At 40.8% G+C, this 17,916-nt stretch overlaps 2 protein-coding genes across 10 annotated transcripts; both read right to left on the reverse strand.

The window, feature by feature from the left end:
- Positions 1-289: 289 nt before the first annotated feature.
- On the reverse strand, positions 290-14,833 carry cdc14b (cell division cycle 14B). 8 transcript variants are annotated; one of them, XM_010892476.5, is made up of 17 exons: positions 14,554-14,833; positions 12,700-12,790; positions 12,153-12,228; positions 10,823-10,915; positions 9,909-9,985; positions 9,614-9,680; positions 9,461-9,523; positions 9,131-9,218; positions 8,687-8,917; positions 8,352-8,490; positions 8,002-8,164; positions 7,781-7,878; positions 4,186-4,221; positions 2,782-2,898; positions 2,074-2,248; positions 1,593-1,658; positions 290-1,334 (listed from the first exon to the last, which is right to left on the reverse strand). In XM_010892476.5, exons 1-17 carry the CDS (start codon positions 14,657-14,659, stop codon positions 1,314-1,316), a joined length of 1,707 nt encoding a protein of 568 aa, XP_010890778.1. In that variant the 5' UTR covers positions 14,660-14,833; the 3' UTR covers positions 290-1,313. The 8 variants fall into 8 exon arrangements, 6 of the variants coding, with proteins under 6 accessions (XP_010890778.1, XP_010890780.1, XP_010890779.1 ...); XM_010892478.5 differs by lacking the exon at positions 2,074-2,248; XM_010892477.5 differs by lacking the exon at positions 1,593-1,658 and having other exon boundaries at positions 14,554-14,832.
- Positions 14,834-15,129: 296 nt separating this feature from the next.
- On the reverse strand, positions 15,130-17,701 carry prxl2c (peroxiredoxin like 2C). Of its 2 annotated transcripts, NM_001303914.1 has the most exon segments (6): positions 15,139-15,410; positions 15,785-15,919; positions 16,608-16,713; positions 16,841-16,894; positions 17,049-17,117; positions 17,435-17,680. In NM_001303914.1, coding segments are annotated over 6 exon segments (678 nt in total). In that variant the 5' UTR covers positions 17,618-17,680; the 3' UTR covers positions 15,139-15,279.
- Positions 17,702-17,916: the final 215 nt, after the last annotated feature.

Raw genomic sequence — 17,916 nt, forward strand, 5'->3', positions numbered from 1 at the left:
TACACCATGGTTAGATACAGTGGTATCTAGTGACCCTCAGTGGTGTCTTCATAGATTTAGCCCCAACAACTATACACTGAACGTAAGATAACGGCTCCGAACGAGAATTCACCACAACACTTAGAGCAATGTATTCCGGTGGCAATCAATAATTTAGGAGCTGGTCAATTGCTCCAATCTAAGCCCAATGACCCGTTTAAAACAAAGTAAAAAGCTTGTAGCAAAGGGTTTCCATTAAAACAATTCTGTGTAGCACATGCACAGGACTTAACCAAAAAACTTGACAATGTTCAGTATGGTGGCATTTTATTTTAAAAGGCTGGTGTATTTCATGTGCTCTGAGCAGATCTTTAGTGAACGATAATCATAAATGACATAACGTCCCTTTAGGAACATTTGGTATGTAAGCCTGATTACTATTTGTTAGTATGGTTCATCATTACAAGTACAAAAATATTTACAAAGTAAAAATTAAATGTATTTTTCTTCAGAATATCAAATGTTGACTTATTTACATTAACAGTTGGCAAACAGCAGCTCAACTATATAAGACAACAAAATAGAAGCTTTACTGGAGAATGAAAGATCTGGGGTCTATTAATTGAAAAAACATCCATAATGGAGTTACAGTATGAATGAAAATGTACAAAGTGGAAAAAACATCTGTGGCATTGAATTAGTTTACATTTCTCTCTGAAACATTCTGAAATATATTCCCAAAAGAACACATCCCCAGTGCGGACATTGAGCTTGTTGTTGCTTGGGTTGACTTCACATTGGATTTCCCAAAAATATTGAATCTAAAAAAACACATTAACTTCCAAACAACTGGGCATGAACTGATACATATTTAACAAAGAAAATAATATTTCAACTGGGCAGTGCCTAGCTCAGGGGGGAAAAAAACCATCAAGCAGACTAACAGTCTGATGTTCAGGATCTGTCTGGATTGCTATACCAACCTTCTACTAATGTGTAAACAAACAGACAAGTATGTACAGTACATCAGAGATGGCACTATATTCCCACTACTAATGTTCAGGACTAGTGGGGCACTTTAAAAAAAAAAAAAAAAGATGTTGGCAAATTCATTCCAAACTAACAAGACATGATTAACATCTTATTCACATCTGATCACTTTCCATTCACAGACAATTTCATAAAACTCATTATTGATTGGCAGTTAGATAAACCAACTCCATCTTTAAAAAAGACAAATAAAAAAACTAAATTTGCAGGAGATGTAAGTAAACTGGACTTCTGTAGATCTCCTTGAGAAATCCAGACCCCAGGCTTAGCGAAGTAGAGGAGCTCTAGCTTTGGGTATGGAGTGACTGAGGGGACAAAAAGCACAGTTACACAGGCAGAGAGGAAGTCAACATGCATGCATCACAATACCATTTTATTTTATTGATTAAAATACCATAGAGGTTACAAATAAGCAACACTTGCAGCCTGTATATTCTAATCTATCAAAAGAATGAGACATGTAGGTAATTAGGCAAAGCGATCAACTGAGACAAGTCTTGCACAAAAACAACAGCACAGAACAGGGAAGACAATGAAAGGAGATAGCAAAGGGAAATAGATACCATAGTTTCGTAAAGCGTATTGATTGTAAAGAACATCGAGCTTTCCGTCCTCTGGACACAGTGCGTCTGTTAGGAGGGAAATTAAACAGAAATAAGGAGGGAAGAGAAATGAAAGAGTTACGCGATTCTCTATTGAGTCATTTTGGCAGAATCAAAACGGCCAATAGCAGATTGTCAGTGTCTGAAAGCAAGGAGAACCTGTGAGCAGTGAATTCCAGAGAAGCTACTGCCAATCAGGCTCTGGAATCATTCATTCCAACAGAACATGCAACGGGCCGTAGGTAGGGAAAAGAGCTGGAGAAGGGGTTTAAGCTGGTGTGTCGATAGGAGCTTGAAATAGTTGGAAACTGGGCACGAGTACAGTCATAGGTGTTCGCTGATGAAATGCAAATGTCCAGTTAAGGAAATCCCTTTCCATGTAGCGGTAGAGGGCGACGTCAGGCCCACAGAAAGGGGTAGAGGAGGGGCTAGGGGATCTTGCCTTCTGAGGGGCCTGCGGCATGTTTAGGTTGGGTAGGTTGTCTGTGCTGATGGGGCCGGCTGCGTTGACCGTGTGTCTTTGGCCGCCACTGGGCTCATGGCACAGCGTGTCTCTGTCGCTGGCCACAACATGCATGCTGCCTAGAGACCTGGCTAGTCTGGAGTGGCACATGGAGCTGAGAGAAGGGAAGGGGTTAATGGAATCATAATGGAACCATTTATGGCTATAGCTTGTTCGGTTGAGTTTAACACAAACCTCTTTGCTGTGTGACGGAGTGACTAGAACCTTTAAAAGTTTAGTTGCAAAATGCAAGCCGTTTAGAATAACTCAGCTAAATACAATGTTCAAGCTCCTATTTCTATCATGTATCAGACTTCCTTGGGCCAAATCCTAACTTCAGTTACACATGCCCTCAATGTGGAGCTTTGGTCTCCAGTGGTACGACTCCCACCCTCATTCACAGATGCGGCTCCTCCCGGAGACCCGGGTTCAATACTTGTCACTAACATTCACCCCTATGTCACCACCTGTCTTCCTATGATTCCCACAGTCAGTAAAATCCTTGGAAACAGTGCATGGGAGTATCCAAAAAATAATACGGTTACACATGCCCCATCCCGACTTTCATTACATAAACCATTGCCTGACATCAATACAAGTTGTTGTTCGAATTCTCTAGAATGACTCATTGGAGATGTGGCCACTAACCTGCCTCCCACACTGTTGGCTGGCAGTGAGGTTCTGGTTCTCTTCCTGTTGTCATCAGGAAGATGGGAGGGGTTTACCCCTGCCTTACAGCTCTGCCCACTGGACAGAAGGAGAATCCTGGAACAGAGGGAACACACTTAAAGATTAGTTATATCCATTACTAGGGCTGCATGATTTGGACAAAATATTGAATTGCAATATGTTTGAAAAATATTGCAATCATGGTTATGATTTGCTATTTTTAAACATGGGTGTAAACAGCGCAGATAATCTCACTTAAAAACAGAGATCATAGCCTACATAATGTGCTATTAAACTGAATACAAATCAAGTTAAAGTTCAGTGTTTTCTTTGTTACACTTCTTACCAATTTGAAGGTACAGCCTGTGTCAAACTATTCGTTTTACTGCTCATTTAACGCAAAGGCGTTTGCTGTGTTTGTGCTGTTGCTATAGCTGGTTAGGCAAAATTTCTCAACCCTTGAGGTATATTTTTCCCCGAATGAAGTTTGTTTGTAGGCACCGACATTGAAGCTGAAACTTTTAATAACCATGCTGTTTGTGTATGTGGGACAATATCAAGTATTTGCTAGCAGTTGCAGTGTTAACTCAAACATTGAAAAAACATTAAGTATTTAAACAAAACTTAGTCCAGGTATTTAAGTAATCTACAAAAATAACTACAGGACCCGCAAGAAAAAAGTATGGCCGTACGATGCATGGCCGTTGCCTCTCGTGAAGCACATAGCACTCACCTGTTTTGGAGCTGAAAATCACGCAAGTTGGCTATTTGGATATTGCACATACCAGCATTGCAATTTCGATTATATTTCAAATAATTGTGCAGCCCTATCAATTACACATAGGATTTGGGGTATTTTCCCAGAAAAACTGCTGGGCAATGTTTGCAATGTCCCCATTTAGACTGGAAAATGGTTATCCTGTTTTGGTTGGCATGTAGGCCTCCATTTTATACAGCCATTTCAGAAGACAGGAACTCTAAGCGGTGCAAGGGGTTGGAAGCAGACTGTAATTTATGCAGATTCAGATCATTGTCGGCACTGAAAGGTTATTTATTAAGCGGTTGTTGTGTCATGCTTTAAAAGGAGAAAGCGTCAAGGCCATGCCGTTGCATTATGACAAATTGGCCCATGCGTAACCATATTTTCTTTCACAATTTTACTGGTAGATAGCCTTATCATAAAATGAAAGATCTTTCCTAATGCTTTCCTACTCTCCTGGTGTCTGATGTTCCACGTAACACAGCTGTTGGAGAGCTGCTGCTCTTTGCCCGACAGTCTGTCAAACTAGGCTGTGTGCGCGACTCTTGTGAGAAAGATGCGTAATGCTGACAGATGTGTGCAGAGTGAACGGGTCACACACAGGAAGCGTTCAGATACTATACCTTGATGACCTGGTATGAATCTTGTTCTCCTCTTGTCTGTAAAGACACAAAACACCAAATCATACCACCAACAACAATGGACAGGGGAAGCCAGGAAGACATTAAAACCATCCAGTCTGGAGATGAAAACAAGCAGCGGCCACATAAAGAACATTCTAAGATGTTTTCAGAAACCAATGACTGGTAATACAATGGAAGCACCATTCATCCTCAGAGGAACAAGACATGGAAGAAAAGCTTTGCGAAAATGACAGCACTTCACTGGTTACTCAGGTGCTGGAGGCTTGCCTGAGGTCAAATAAGCTGCCTGCGGTGTGAGTGATTTGGATTGTCTAAGTAAATTTAGTGCTACAGGTAAAATAGTTCTAAAAACTACGGATTCAGGGAGTGGAAAGAAAACAACAGGAGGGGATATTTACTTTCACTGTTTGAAAACCGAAGTAAAAACCAGAAACACAATGCCTATTCTCCTCATCTGCGTTCGTATTATTTTCGCCACCAGCGTGACAAGCAGCAGAACTGGGAAGGAGTTTTAGAGGTGTAAAGAAAGACATGAGGGTGGGGATGGGAAGAGGAACATTAACTCCTTCTGCGGGGGGTTAGTTAATTAATTAAACCCATCTTGATCTCACCAGCACAAAGCCAAACTGAAAATGAGCTGGCAAGATCAGGATGGTTCCCCGAGGCAGGGAGGGGGGGGACAATAAGGCGAGGGGCGGGGGGGGGGCACTTACAGCATTCTCAGTTAGACTCCAGAAGGGGGAAGGGTTTTGGGGGGCGGACGGGCAGGAGAGCTCAGGGAAATCCTAAGGCGTCTATACAGAAATTCAGGATGGGAGAAGGGAAGCCATACACAATCCACCACAGGGCAAGGCTACACAGGGACCACAGCAGCATGGCTGCCAACCATCTAAAAGAAGGAGAGGGAAAACATCCGACAAACAGAACAAACAAAAACATTGACAGAAAGGAAGGACGGACGAGACGTCCGGTAAGGAGAGACCCCTTGTCTTTTCCACCCGGACTGGGTCAGGCTTAAGCAACAGCAATGCCCTTGCCAGAGTCCTGCTCATCCACAAACCTGGAGCCTCAGCTGGAGCGCCAGACCCGTTCCACTTTGGCTGACTAGTGATCTCGATTCACATGGCAACGAAGTGGAATTATTAAATGCAGTTAGGACCCTAGGCTACAAACTCATTAAACGAACATGGGTAAAACAAGCAGGGCCAAATTCTCTTTCAGAGAGTACGTTTACAATTTAGCCATTATTCAGAAACTTATCTGGAGATACAAGGGCCATTTAAAGGTAAGTGCCTTTCTTAAAAGCATGCTGACATTTTCAGCCCAGCCCTGTCAGCCCAGGGATTCAAACTGTAGATCTTTCATTTACAGGACTAACCCTCTAATGCTAAGCTACCTGGTGTCTGTCATTTTCACAAATAGAGTCAAATGTTGGCGCGATTAGTTACTATAACCAATTAAAAAGGAACCTCTCAGGAACACCTGTGTCATCTTTTCTGTTTATTACCATTAGCCCAAAGACAATACATATTATTTTTATTAATAATAATAATAATAAATATTATTATTATTATTATTATTATTAACACAAAACAGCCCCCAGAGAAAGAAGCTCAAAATATGTCAGTCTCTGGTACAAAAAAAAAGGTTGCAAAAGGCTGGTGTAATAGGGCCTTTAATCTGATATCTTCATTACCTGCACTGGCATCAGCCCAAGAGTTGTTTGAAACGGGGAATCATTAACAAAAAAAAAATTAAGCTTGCCTCCAGTTTCCTTAAAAGACTGACTTCAATAGAGAATGCCTTTATGGAAGAACAAATGCACCAGCATATATAGGCCCAGCTGACTGGAGAAAACCCTCACTATACATCACAGACAAATAACAAATCATACACATGTCCAAAAACCAAACAGTGTCTAGAGGATGGCTCTCAAAGTAAACAAAGAGAATTTGCCAATCACATTTAAAGGACACTGGAATCTTAAACATAATCTGACAACCTGCACCTGTGGCAGATAAGAGTATGGTGGACAGAACTGTGAAATACAGTATTCAGCAATATCATACTAGAGACATCATAGGGTGATACAAGACAACTATAATGCTTGAACCTTAAATGTCAGGGATTCCTCTTAAATGAATGTGGGTTTGGTTTAGTAGAGAACATAAGATTTTTAAGCAGGAAAAAGCAAGACTCAGACAGCTGTCAAGCACTAACCCAGTCACAAACAAAATGGAAAAAGAACAGACATTTTAAATTCAACTCGGCCCAACACAAGATGTTACACATTGTTACATACAATACTGAGGCCATGCACGTTTGAAGGTTTAAATCATGCTTTTAGTCATGCATAGGAGCCAATAGATCCCACATGCCCAATCAATTGAAGCACATCAGTCCCTTTGACAGAGGAAAACAATGGTAGTTAGATTGACTTTAATTGGAGTGTAAGGTTTAGGCTGCAATACGCAGCAAATACCATAGCATGTTTCCGTATCCACAAAGGCCGATGGAGACCACTTTATTCTGTTCAGCGGATGCCTCAGTCAACAGAACAAGTAGTCCTCCGAATCCTGTCTACAGATGCTCACCCTAACTAGCCTGTGCACATCAAAGCAGCATGTGCCCGAGCGCTTGACCAAAATCATTCATATCCTTATCTAGCCATTCTATACCTTATTGTACTACGGTCTCTCAAAGCCATACATCCACTGGCATGGCAACCACTTAAAACAGAAAGAGTAGGCTAGTCAGACAGGAAGTGACATGCACTTACCTTGGTGATACAAAACCTCACTTCCTCTCTGTGTCTGTTCTCTCACTGTGTCTTTTCCCTCTCTTCTGTTCCCTCTCTGGCTCTCTGCTACATTTTGAAAGGCAGACACTCGAGGCAGCACTCTGGCCACACGGTGCCTATGAGGCTCCAGCAGTGTCCTGCCCCCTGCCTGCCACAGGATAACAGCAGATGTCTACAAACTCCATGTTCCTGCCAAATGTTCCACAACCATAACATTCTCATATGGATTCTCTGTCGGTGTGCCCATTAAAGTAGTAACTCTGGTGCTCATTGAAATGGTACGGTTTGAACAGCTAATGGAAAAAGCCATGGTGACTACAAAACTACATAGCACCAACAAAACCACAAGCTGACGACTACAGTGATGTCATTACGGCTAAACTCCAATCAACCCCAACACCTGTCCAAAACCCATAGCAGACACCTGTAACAGGCCAACCATAACAAGGCTAAAAGCAAAGCCACGTTACTGAAGAATAAATGGGTAAGCATGACGTGAAAAAGGAGACCCTACAACAACAGTAGCATTTCCTTATCCTAATAAAGCCTAAACATCTTCTGCATGACATCCAAGGACTTGGATGTGAGAGCTGCACAGACCTTGATTCTCCCACCCCAACCCCCTTTGACAAGTTTAACATCTTTGGACACTAAATAGACCAATTGAAATAGTTGACCAACCGCAGAAGACTGGAGGAGGGGTGCACTTATTTCAGTAGCCTGAAACAAGCCAGTGTGATGCATGGTGGGAGTTGAAGCCCGACGGGGACTTACGATAGGGAGCCTGTGGATGCTCTGGCTTGTCTCTTGCTCTTCAGGGCTCGCAGTTTATCTCCCTGCGTGATGCCATTCCTCTCCTCATCGTCATTATACTGAGGGAGATGAAAAAGTGGATCAAAGAGGAAGCCAGCAGCTCACTCTTCTCACCTTTCATTCTCTCTCAGTCAACTTGCTCACAATAAAGTAACCAGACAAGACTTCTGTAAAGATCTCACCAATTCCTCCTCTTCTTTCCTGGTTGTCCTGTTCTTGTTGCTACCGTTGATAGTGATGTCATCAACCCCCGACAGGATCCTAGTGACTGCTAGCTTTCCGTTTTCCTGCTTGTTAATTTTCTCCCGGAACATGTCACCCTCCAACCACAGGCTGGTCTGCTTACTGTGCCATCATGTGAAAAACAGCATTTCAGGTCATGTAATTCAAAACAAATTGGAGACTTGATAAATAATCTAAGAGCTTAAAAAAAAATTATAACCTGGAACACCAAAGTTGAAACCAGTGCATTAGTGCTTGGTCGGAAACCAGAAATACACATCTTCACAAAATGAACAGAATCCAGACATACCCTTCCACAAAGTTCTGCTGCGGTCCAATGACTGATCCAGGCCGGCAGATCCTCATCCAGGCAATGGACTCGGCCGCAGTCAGGCGGTAGTGCTTCATCATGTAGCAGCCTATTAAAGTGCCTGTTCGACCCAGACCCGCTGTAAAAAAACCCACTGGGATCAGTTCGACATAAATATTCTGAAACGCAGCATGTTGCAAATCTTATAATCCAATCACTGACATTCATTTGGAATTGAAGCCAGCAGGCGTAAAAAAAAGAAAAAACGCCTTGAATATTGCCACCACTCACCACTCAACTAAATATTCAATTTGATGTGAGGAAGGGTTATGTACCTTTACAATGAACAGCTATTGCTCCGTCCGCGTTCTCACAGATATTGAGAAACTTCCGGACAATGGAGTCATTCGGTGTGCTCCCATCCACAAAGAACAGGTCGTGGTGCTCAAAGCCCATGTCTGTGAACCGCTTGGCGTCGTACATCTTTTTGTTCAGACGGACAATGGTGGTGATATTGTGTTTCCTGAAGTAAGGAAAGTAGGCCTCCGGTGCATGCAGAGGGTAACCTGGACAGAGAAACAGTGTTGAGGTACAAATAACTCACATTTCAAAACATTGTTGACTTGAAAAAAATAACATTCACTTCATGAAAGATCTGCCACTGACATGTAGCCTGATTTGGATATTTCCTTTGGAAGTATAGGTAACAGAGTGTAAGGTACACTTTTGAGTGGGGAAAATATCAAAATGTGGTAGCTTATCTGGAGTGTTTAACCTACCGTTCTCTATTTTGCTTTTTGGATGAGGACCACTGAACGCTAGGAATTTCCCTGGAATTATCCAGTTAAAATCTCCATTTTCTGCTCTCTGCAACAAATACATGGACAGACTGAAATTAATATCTTGTGTGTTTCAACATGCTGTGCGTTTGCCTGAATGCACAAACTCCTTGCACTGGTCAAACGCTATACCACACCCAGAGACATTTCTATTTTGATGTCACCAAAACAACTGCACAGAGTCTCAGACAGGTATGCAACAGACAGTGCAGCAGAGGATTGAGTTTGAGCGGTCAGGCAATTCTCAAGTGTAATGGAGATTTAACTTACCTCGTAATATTCATATTCCTCCACATTAAACTGAGAGAAATCAAGCCAGCCAAACTGCAGAGCCTGCAGTCAGAGTTAAAGGAACTATAGTCAATTATATTCCCAAATGTGCTGGTGCAAATTAACTGGTTAAAATAACATCAGCATGATTACCTTGTATATGGCACGCAGGCAGTCCAGAATGTTTAGATGGTACATACAGGTTCCAAAAGAGGCATCTCTGTGTAAAGCAAAAAAAAAAACATTTCAAAATGTTCAAATCCACCACCCATCTGAAAAAGTATTAAAACCACTTACATAAGGACTAAATTCTGTCGAATAAACGGCTCCAGACAGGATAACAAAAGCTTAAGTGTCATAGTGGTCAATTGTGGGACAATGTTCTAATACGTACTTAGCAGGAAGTCCTCTCTCTAGAAATTCTGTGTGTGTGTGTGGTTACGTGTACCTGAAGGGTAAGTAGGTCGAGTTTCTGGACACTAGGAGACTGTAGGCTTCCTCTGGAGTCATCTGTAGATGCATTACCTTAATGCAAACAAACACTGGTCAGTATTACTGGAGAAGCAACCAATAGAAAACAACTGGACACTGCCTTTTATGCAGGTAAAACAAAAAACCAACTGCTGCAACATTCAATAACTTTCGGTGTAAACTGTTAGAGGCAGAAAATAAAAGGTGCATTTTTTTTCAAAGCGGGGGTTGGAGCACATGAACCTTTCAGCAATAAAAAGCCTTGGACAATGGATAGTTCACACGCAGGGAGCATTTTACACTTACGTTTCATGTCAAAAACTAAAGTTTGATGCATTTCTAGCCTACATTTTAAATAAATGTGCCCATTCTCATCTTTGCACCCGATGACCAACCAATAGCTTGCAAATACAACATGAGTAAACTATTGTAAGAATAAACTGCAAATTGCAAAATATAAAGACATACAAATTATATCTCGGAACAGCAGCTACACATTGATCGTCACGTCACCAGAATAAGTAACGGGTCATTACTGGGAAGTAATTTATTGAGCATCAAGATGTATAGCTAATTTAACTCCAAGTAGCAACAGATTTCCACTAGAAAGTCATTATCATAACCACACCGAACAAATTGTCTGAGGACAATAAATATATTTTAAAACACATACATCCTGTTTCCAGCACCTTGGTAGTGATTTTTCTAGTAAATTAATTATACTTGCATAACAATGTGGATGGAAATATGGTTAGTGTTGCTTGATAACCATGGAATTGCCCTGCACCCACACTATAACATGGTCCCTTCGGTACCCCATAAAGATCAACATTTGTCATGGTTTCACAGCTTCAATATATATTTCTTCCCTGCTGAGTGAGAAATACTTACTGCATATGAACCAATAAGATAGGCAGCGTTGGCTTGTTTCTTTTGGTCTCCACAGGTGTAGAAGACAATCTTCTTCTGCGCAAGTGTAATTGACTGCTCCAGATATGGAGAAAAGGCAACACAAGTAGCACAATTACTTAAAGTTACAATTCTGTACAACACAAAAGAACCATCCTGACTACTAAAGGTTAAGTGCACAGCAAGTTGACCACACGCTAACCAATGAAAGGCTTTTGAAAGGCATTAATAACTTTTCCATTCAAGCATACTGTCTCATGTAAACACAGCAAGGCTTGCTATATGAAGTCGGAGTCAGGGAGTTGGCTAGGACATCTCTGAACTGAATGCTCTTAGTCTCTATAGACATTCGCTTTGCCTCCCATAATATTCAAATGTTCCGGCTTAACGTGTGTACACACTACAATGTTAGAGGAACGACATTGATACTACATCAGCAAGCAGCAAGAAGATTACTGAGGTTATTTTTATTAGACTTCTACCAACTTGCTGATCGCGTTCTGATTTTTTTTATTTTAATTCCTTACTCAGGCTTGAAGCCAGTCAAATATTATAATGATGAGAATATTATATGTTAAATAGAATAACGTAGTGTAACATTACTGTAAGGCAAAAATACCAAAAAATACCATGTTCCAGGCAAAATAAAAACATAACCACCCCACCCCCAAAATAGACAAGATAGCATATAAGATTTACTGTGACTTTATAATACACACGGTTTAACACGTGTATACATTAACAATATCAGTACGGTATATTTAGATGGTAGGATGTTTTGAGAGCAGCCATTTGGTGAGCACAGTCACTAGGGATCGCTGATAATCTTTCCTGCAAGCATCCTTGTCCAAATCATGTAGAACCTTGATGGATTGAACGATTATAATCTTATAATCTAATAATTGAACGATTGTGCTTTGATCTAACTTTAGTAAATAAACGCCATTCATACGAGAAGTGCCCACAAAGTCCTCAGTAGAGAATAAACACATGCAAATAGAGCGATCTGCCCTTGTGCAGAAGATTCAGGAAGCTCTGAATCTTTCGGTCCGACGGAGTTAAGACCACTTAAATGTATGGATCCACTGCTAGCCTATTTTTATTCAAGTTGTATTTAAGTGGCTAGTTAGTGGTTGAAATCAGACACTAATCAATGCTGTGGCCTTTAATGAGTACTGAAAATAATAATACATTTCTTACATTAATGACCTTTAAGACCCTGCCAACTTCCACAGAAAAAAAAGAGAAACATTACCCAGTTCCGATAAGTTTGTGTGCGTGTGTGTGTTAAGGAGTGTGTGAGTTTCTTTACCTTGAGCTTTTTAGTGAGCTTGCAACAGAAGCGATAAAACATGGCCAGGTTGAGCGGGCCAAAGTCTGCATAGAAGCTGGATGACAGGACACAAGGCACACAGGTATGACAGTTACAGCAGGGTTTCATTAGAGACTTGTAGATCCATCAACTGCTTGGATAAACAGGCCTGACATCCTGATACAGACCTAATAGTTGGAGACATTCTCTTCTGGAGCATATAGAACATAGTTTGGGAAGTGTCTTCAATGCAGATGAACATCACATGCTATCTGAAGTACACTAATTGTCTACATGTAATTTACTATAAGAGCATGTCAGTATATCATCCTTATATCAGTGGGGCCAAGACAGTAGGAGAATCTTCACACAACATCAACTCCCTTTCCATGACTGAGATGCACTGTATTATCTGCAAGGGCAGGATGTCCTGAGAAAAACAACTAGAACAGTAAATCCACTTAGAGTTCTAGTTTTTATATGCAGCTTATCCAACTCTAGCCTAAACAGTTTGGACTGTGTACTGGCCTGGCATATGACCCCTTACTTTTCATATGACAACTCGTCGTCTACACAGAAACAATGTCTGTCCGCTGTGCTTTTTATTTTCTGCTGCAGTACGGCAAAATACAGTTGATCTGAAAAACCAAAGAAAGGAGAGTTTAACAAGCTTTTCAAAAACACGAATATTTTTTGCAAAACTATTTTAATTAATTTCATTGAATGGACAGTCACAATACAACAAAGGATCTACAGGCAAAACAAACACAACAAAGGCCTAACATAGCAGTCTACACGTCACGTGTCAGTTTAAATTTGAATTTCTCTTCCACCGGAAATGTCTCGATGGAATAACCTGCTGTAGGTTTTGTTAGCTTTTTTCCAGAAAAGTACTCACCTTTTAAGAATTCAATACTTTTACTCATGACATAATCCTCGGTCATCATGATAGCGACTTACTCCAACAATAAGTTAAAAAAGTTGAACAGGTTGTTGAACAGCTTGTCTTTGCTACTTTAAACGTCCTTAACTAATAACGCAAACGTTTTATGCAGTCCAACATAAACTACCATCGCTAAACGAAATAGTTTTCGTTATCCTTTTAATAAAAACCACAGCAGAAACTGCAAAATGAAAAAAAGAATGAACTATACCAATATTTGTCCAACGTACAAAGCGCTTTGCTTGGCAACAGCTATAAAATAATCGGTCGCGCGGTTTCAGTTTACTAAATCATGCATAATTGGCCTGAAAGTCGACACCAATAGAAATTAATCTTCAAACTGTTCCACGACGAAACAAAAAAATCACGAATTAGAGATGAACCATAGGCCTGCGTATTGTGCAGAAAACAAACGAGTTTTGAAGGAAACTCGTTAGCACCACCCACTGCAACAATGTGACCTTTTCGCGTAACGTCATTGGTTAAAAGAAACTGGAACGCTACAATGTTGCAAGATAGGCATGCCAGTCATCCTTCGTTCTAAGGAGATGATTTTTAAAGTTCTGCCTGGGAAGACATTCGACATTCTAATTGTAACGCTGCCTATATCGTTTCAAATATAATCTATTTTATTTTCCAATAGAAACGTATATTTTACCTAGACAAAACACTTCCATTGCAGTCCCCAAGTGCGGGATAGATCGTTAGGTTTGCCAAAATGTTTCTTACTAAACTAAATGTATGGATGTTTCTACATGGCTTTACGCGAACGCCTGTACTCAATGGGCATACAAATAGTTTATGAACGTATAAAAATGGCCTGGCCTAAATAACAACAGAACTAATACGTACATTAGAACAAGCTAGAATGTATTCAGTGCTGCCCGGCTAATAAAAACAGTGTCAACACTCAGAAAGAAAAAAATATAATCTCCTCATTGTGAGGATCATGAAGGATTCTGCATCTCCTGGTAAATACTAGGCCTACACTAAAAAATTAAATGCATAACGCAAAATAAGGGTAAATGTGAACTGCCCTGAACATTCACACAAGAATAGGCATTCACGTGTAGAGTAAATGAATATAATAATTTATATGTATAGCACAATATGTAAGGATATATCGTTTAAAGTATTTAATACATATTGCCCAATAGGTTGCGGTTTGTTCATATCGGCAGTGGTTTTACACACATGGCTATCATGCGTCTGACATGCATTCAAAAAGCTGACATAGCATAAGCCTATGGTGTCCAAACGATAATGTAGACTAGTCTGAACCGACGGTGTCGCCATTTTAATAAAAAAACTGCAGCAAAATCTATTGTAGGCCTGTCTAATAGACATGCTCATATAATTTGCATCCAGACACTGCAAGGCCAGGGTTGCACACTATCTTTAAATAGCTGACTCAAGAGAGAGAGTAGGCTACAACCGGTTCATTCTGCAGTCTCTTACCTGATACAGTAATGTAAATAGCTGACTTTGGCTCCGCCTCCTCTCCCTGAGCCGCACAGCGCTTTTTCCTCGACTCGGGTCGTCTCTTTTCGCTTTTCCGCTTCATTGCCGCTTTTATGTGCCCGTTTCGAGCATCTCCAAATCGCGCAACGAGATTTCCAACCTGCACTGCGGTTGTCCTACTTTTTGTGCTTTATTTTGATCCTCTATCCAGCTCTTGTCATCCGAAGCGCAGTGTTACGCTCTGGTTCAGTTTTTCCTCTGGTGACGTCTGTGAACGGGGCAAGTTTCAGAAACCCCATTCTGTGACGTACGAGGTTGCCTACCCTTCACTAATGCTATGATAAAAAGACAATTTTCCGTTCGTTACCTTATATAAATATTGTACGTTATTACAATGTAATACTTTTTAAAGTATCTATATTTTCAGATTTTTTTTCTCCAAAAATCTTTTTGTATGTGAATTGGCTAAAATGATTGTATGCTATTTGACCTGATGTCTGATGGGGTGGTGGTGTGTAGGCTATTGGATAGCTGCGACTTAACTAAGCAAATAAATCAATAAAGACAAAGATGCAGCAGTAAAAATCTATTATTCTTTATGGAATAGAATACTAGCAGAATCGTTAGAAACTAAGCATGTATCTTCAACATGGTGTCTAGCCCGGGTGGTGGACAATTTTGTTGTATTCAAAACACAACTCTTCCATCATGACACAAAAGACACTACACAACAATTATCTTTGGCTTATCACTTAGGTCCAGTGTTTGTTGTACTCCTGCCAGCTGTAGAAGCCAGTTGATTGGCATGTGGTCCAGCCGATTCATATCAAAATGGGCAAAATGGACCTCTGAGCCTGTAGGGGTAAAATTACAGTCTTGCACCCTCATAGATACAATCTTCACAATAGATGTCATAATGGATACTGACTCCATTTTACATTAACTCATGAAAGGAAAGTGATATACATGGTGTATAAAAGATACAGCAGGGGCATTCAACTCTTATATTGTGAGGTCCAGAGTCTGACAGTTTTCTGTTCCATGTCATCAGTAATTGCACCCACCTGGTGTCCCAGGTCTAAATAAGTCCCCGATTTAGGGGTTGCAAAAAAAAAAGGATGGAGTGGAACTGGCTTCGAAGTCCAGAGCTGAATACCCCTGTCATACAGATTATCTCAACATGTGAATCAAATGCACAGCACTATTAACAACAGCACAATGTCGGTACCTGGACCAGCTATGATGGCTCCTCCTTGCTGTCGAGGATCTCCTTGGAAGTCAAAGATGGGACTCGTCATTGCCCTCCAAATGCTCTTCATGTGACCCACCAGCATACCTGACTTCACATGAGGGCTAGGCTGGGCTTCACAGACAAAAACAATTTGTATGTTGAACTTTACAACTGTTTTTATGTGGAATAGGTTATTGCTATACAGGTATAGGCAGGGATGGACTGAGACCAAAAAAACAGCGAAGGACTTTGACTCAAACCAGCCCACCACCAAAAACATCATGGTGCCCAGTTAGCTTCAGTTTATTTGCCAGCTAGCTAATAGCTATATCCCAATATTGACATTTTCTTATCTAGCCTCCCCCTCCCTCCACACCATCATCATCACGTACTGCTTTGGCCACTTTGCTCGCGCTTGGAGTAGGCTCACAATCACCAAATGAATCAGCTCTCCATTCACCTTATGGTAGCTTGTGACCCGGAAAGGTGCTGTGGCATCCTCTCCACTGTATACTGTACAGTACTGTACTATCCTGTACTAGCAGTAGTAGCAGGCACGACTGTGGCACCACTGTAGTATAAGTCAGTTTATTTTCCACATTTGCAGCATCTGATTCTAGGGACATTACCTTCATGTCCTGCGGATTCTAAGACCATATTGCCATTTTTTAGCTTATCCATCCTTTCTTTGTGCTCCGTGCTCACATCAGCTTTTCCTGTTACTGCCAGGGTGTGTTCTCCAGGTGCTCCAGATGGCCAGTTCACTACCTGGTCTATAGCCCATAACTAAAGACTGCAACAACATGAATTAATGTCTCACCTAATCCCACAGATATCTCTCCTCTATTCATTCCCAGCTTTTTGTAAATGCATCTCTCTGGGTCCACATACATTTCATGAGGATACCTAGTCAGTGAGCAGAAAGACTATGACAAACATATAAAACAAAATATAGCTGTCAGACACAGAACAACACATACCAAACAACAATCTTGCAACTGTTATTGACATGATATATTTACTCAATTAATGTAATAGTGATTACGCCTATACCTGAATATGATGATGAGAGGACTGTCCAATAACAACCAGTCTAAGACCAGCTTCCTGCATTCAGTATATAAACGTTCATCACATCAGTTTAGGCAGGCATTTGTGACATTTGTAACTCAAATAAATAGACATTATACTGCAATGATTTTAAATAAAGCCCTAAAAGAAAATAGCACTGATTAAAAAAACAATGGGCACTTTTACTTACTTTAAGCACCTCCCCTGGTATTCTGCTCAAATCATCCACATATTCTTTGCAGGTGTGGCACAAGAAATTCTGTTGAAAGAGTTTCTATATGAATTTTAAGCTGACCACTGTGATTTTAGACCTATTTATATAATTATCTCTGGTGTTTGAACAGCGAACACGTGTAAAGCACACAGCTCTCCTACGCTGTAGTCCAAAACAGTTGTTTACTGTGCTAACAGTAAGTTATTGTGTCCGGCTCTAGCGCTTCGTTAGCTTATTAACTATGGTTTATAATACATAACTTTGAACTTTGAATAGAGCTCGAATACCAAACACATTTGAATACATTGTAAATGTTTTGTAAAGTTATTATAACGTAGGTTAAGTAGCATAATATGTCCTACCCGAACAAAAATAATGACTGATTTCCTGTCTTGGTACACCTCTTTGAATGGAGCGGAGAGTCCGTATCTGTCATATATCAAACAGTCCTCCACATCCTTAAGACAAACGTTTACAGGTGGTCTCTTGATCTCTCGACGATCTTTCGTTATTTGTTGTGTTATTATAGGTGGATCTGTCGCCATTGCAGCAGTTCATGGGAGCTACATTTTCCCAAGACCGCCCAGTCCCATGCTATTTTAGGAGTTGATGTTGAAGTTGGCTTCAGGTCAGAAGCTGCCTATTGAGACGCGTTCACGCCCATTTTTGTCTGCAGTCTCTCCAAGGTCTCTTCGATCATTGCCCGCGGGTATATTTTCACCACACACATACAGTAGCTAACTTTTTAGGTCAAGTAGGCATTGACCTAGGTAGGCTAATATGTTTTAGGTCACATAGGCCTAGAGAAAAGCGAGGGTGGTTGTTTGTTTGACATTTTCACAAC

The sequence above is a fragment of the Esox lucius genome, chromosome 13, assembly GCF_011004845.1.
Source record: "Esox lucius isolate fEsoLuc1 chromosome 13, fEsoLuc1.pri, whole genome shotgun sequence".
Lineage (NCBI taxonomy): Eukaryota > Metazoa > Chordata > Actinopteri > Esociformes > Esocidae > Esox > Esox lucius.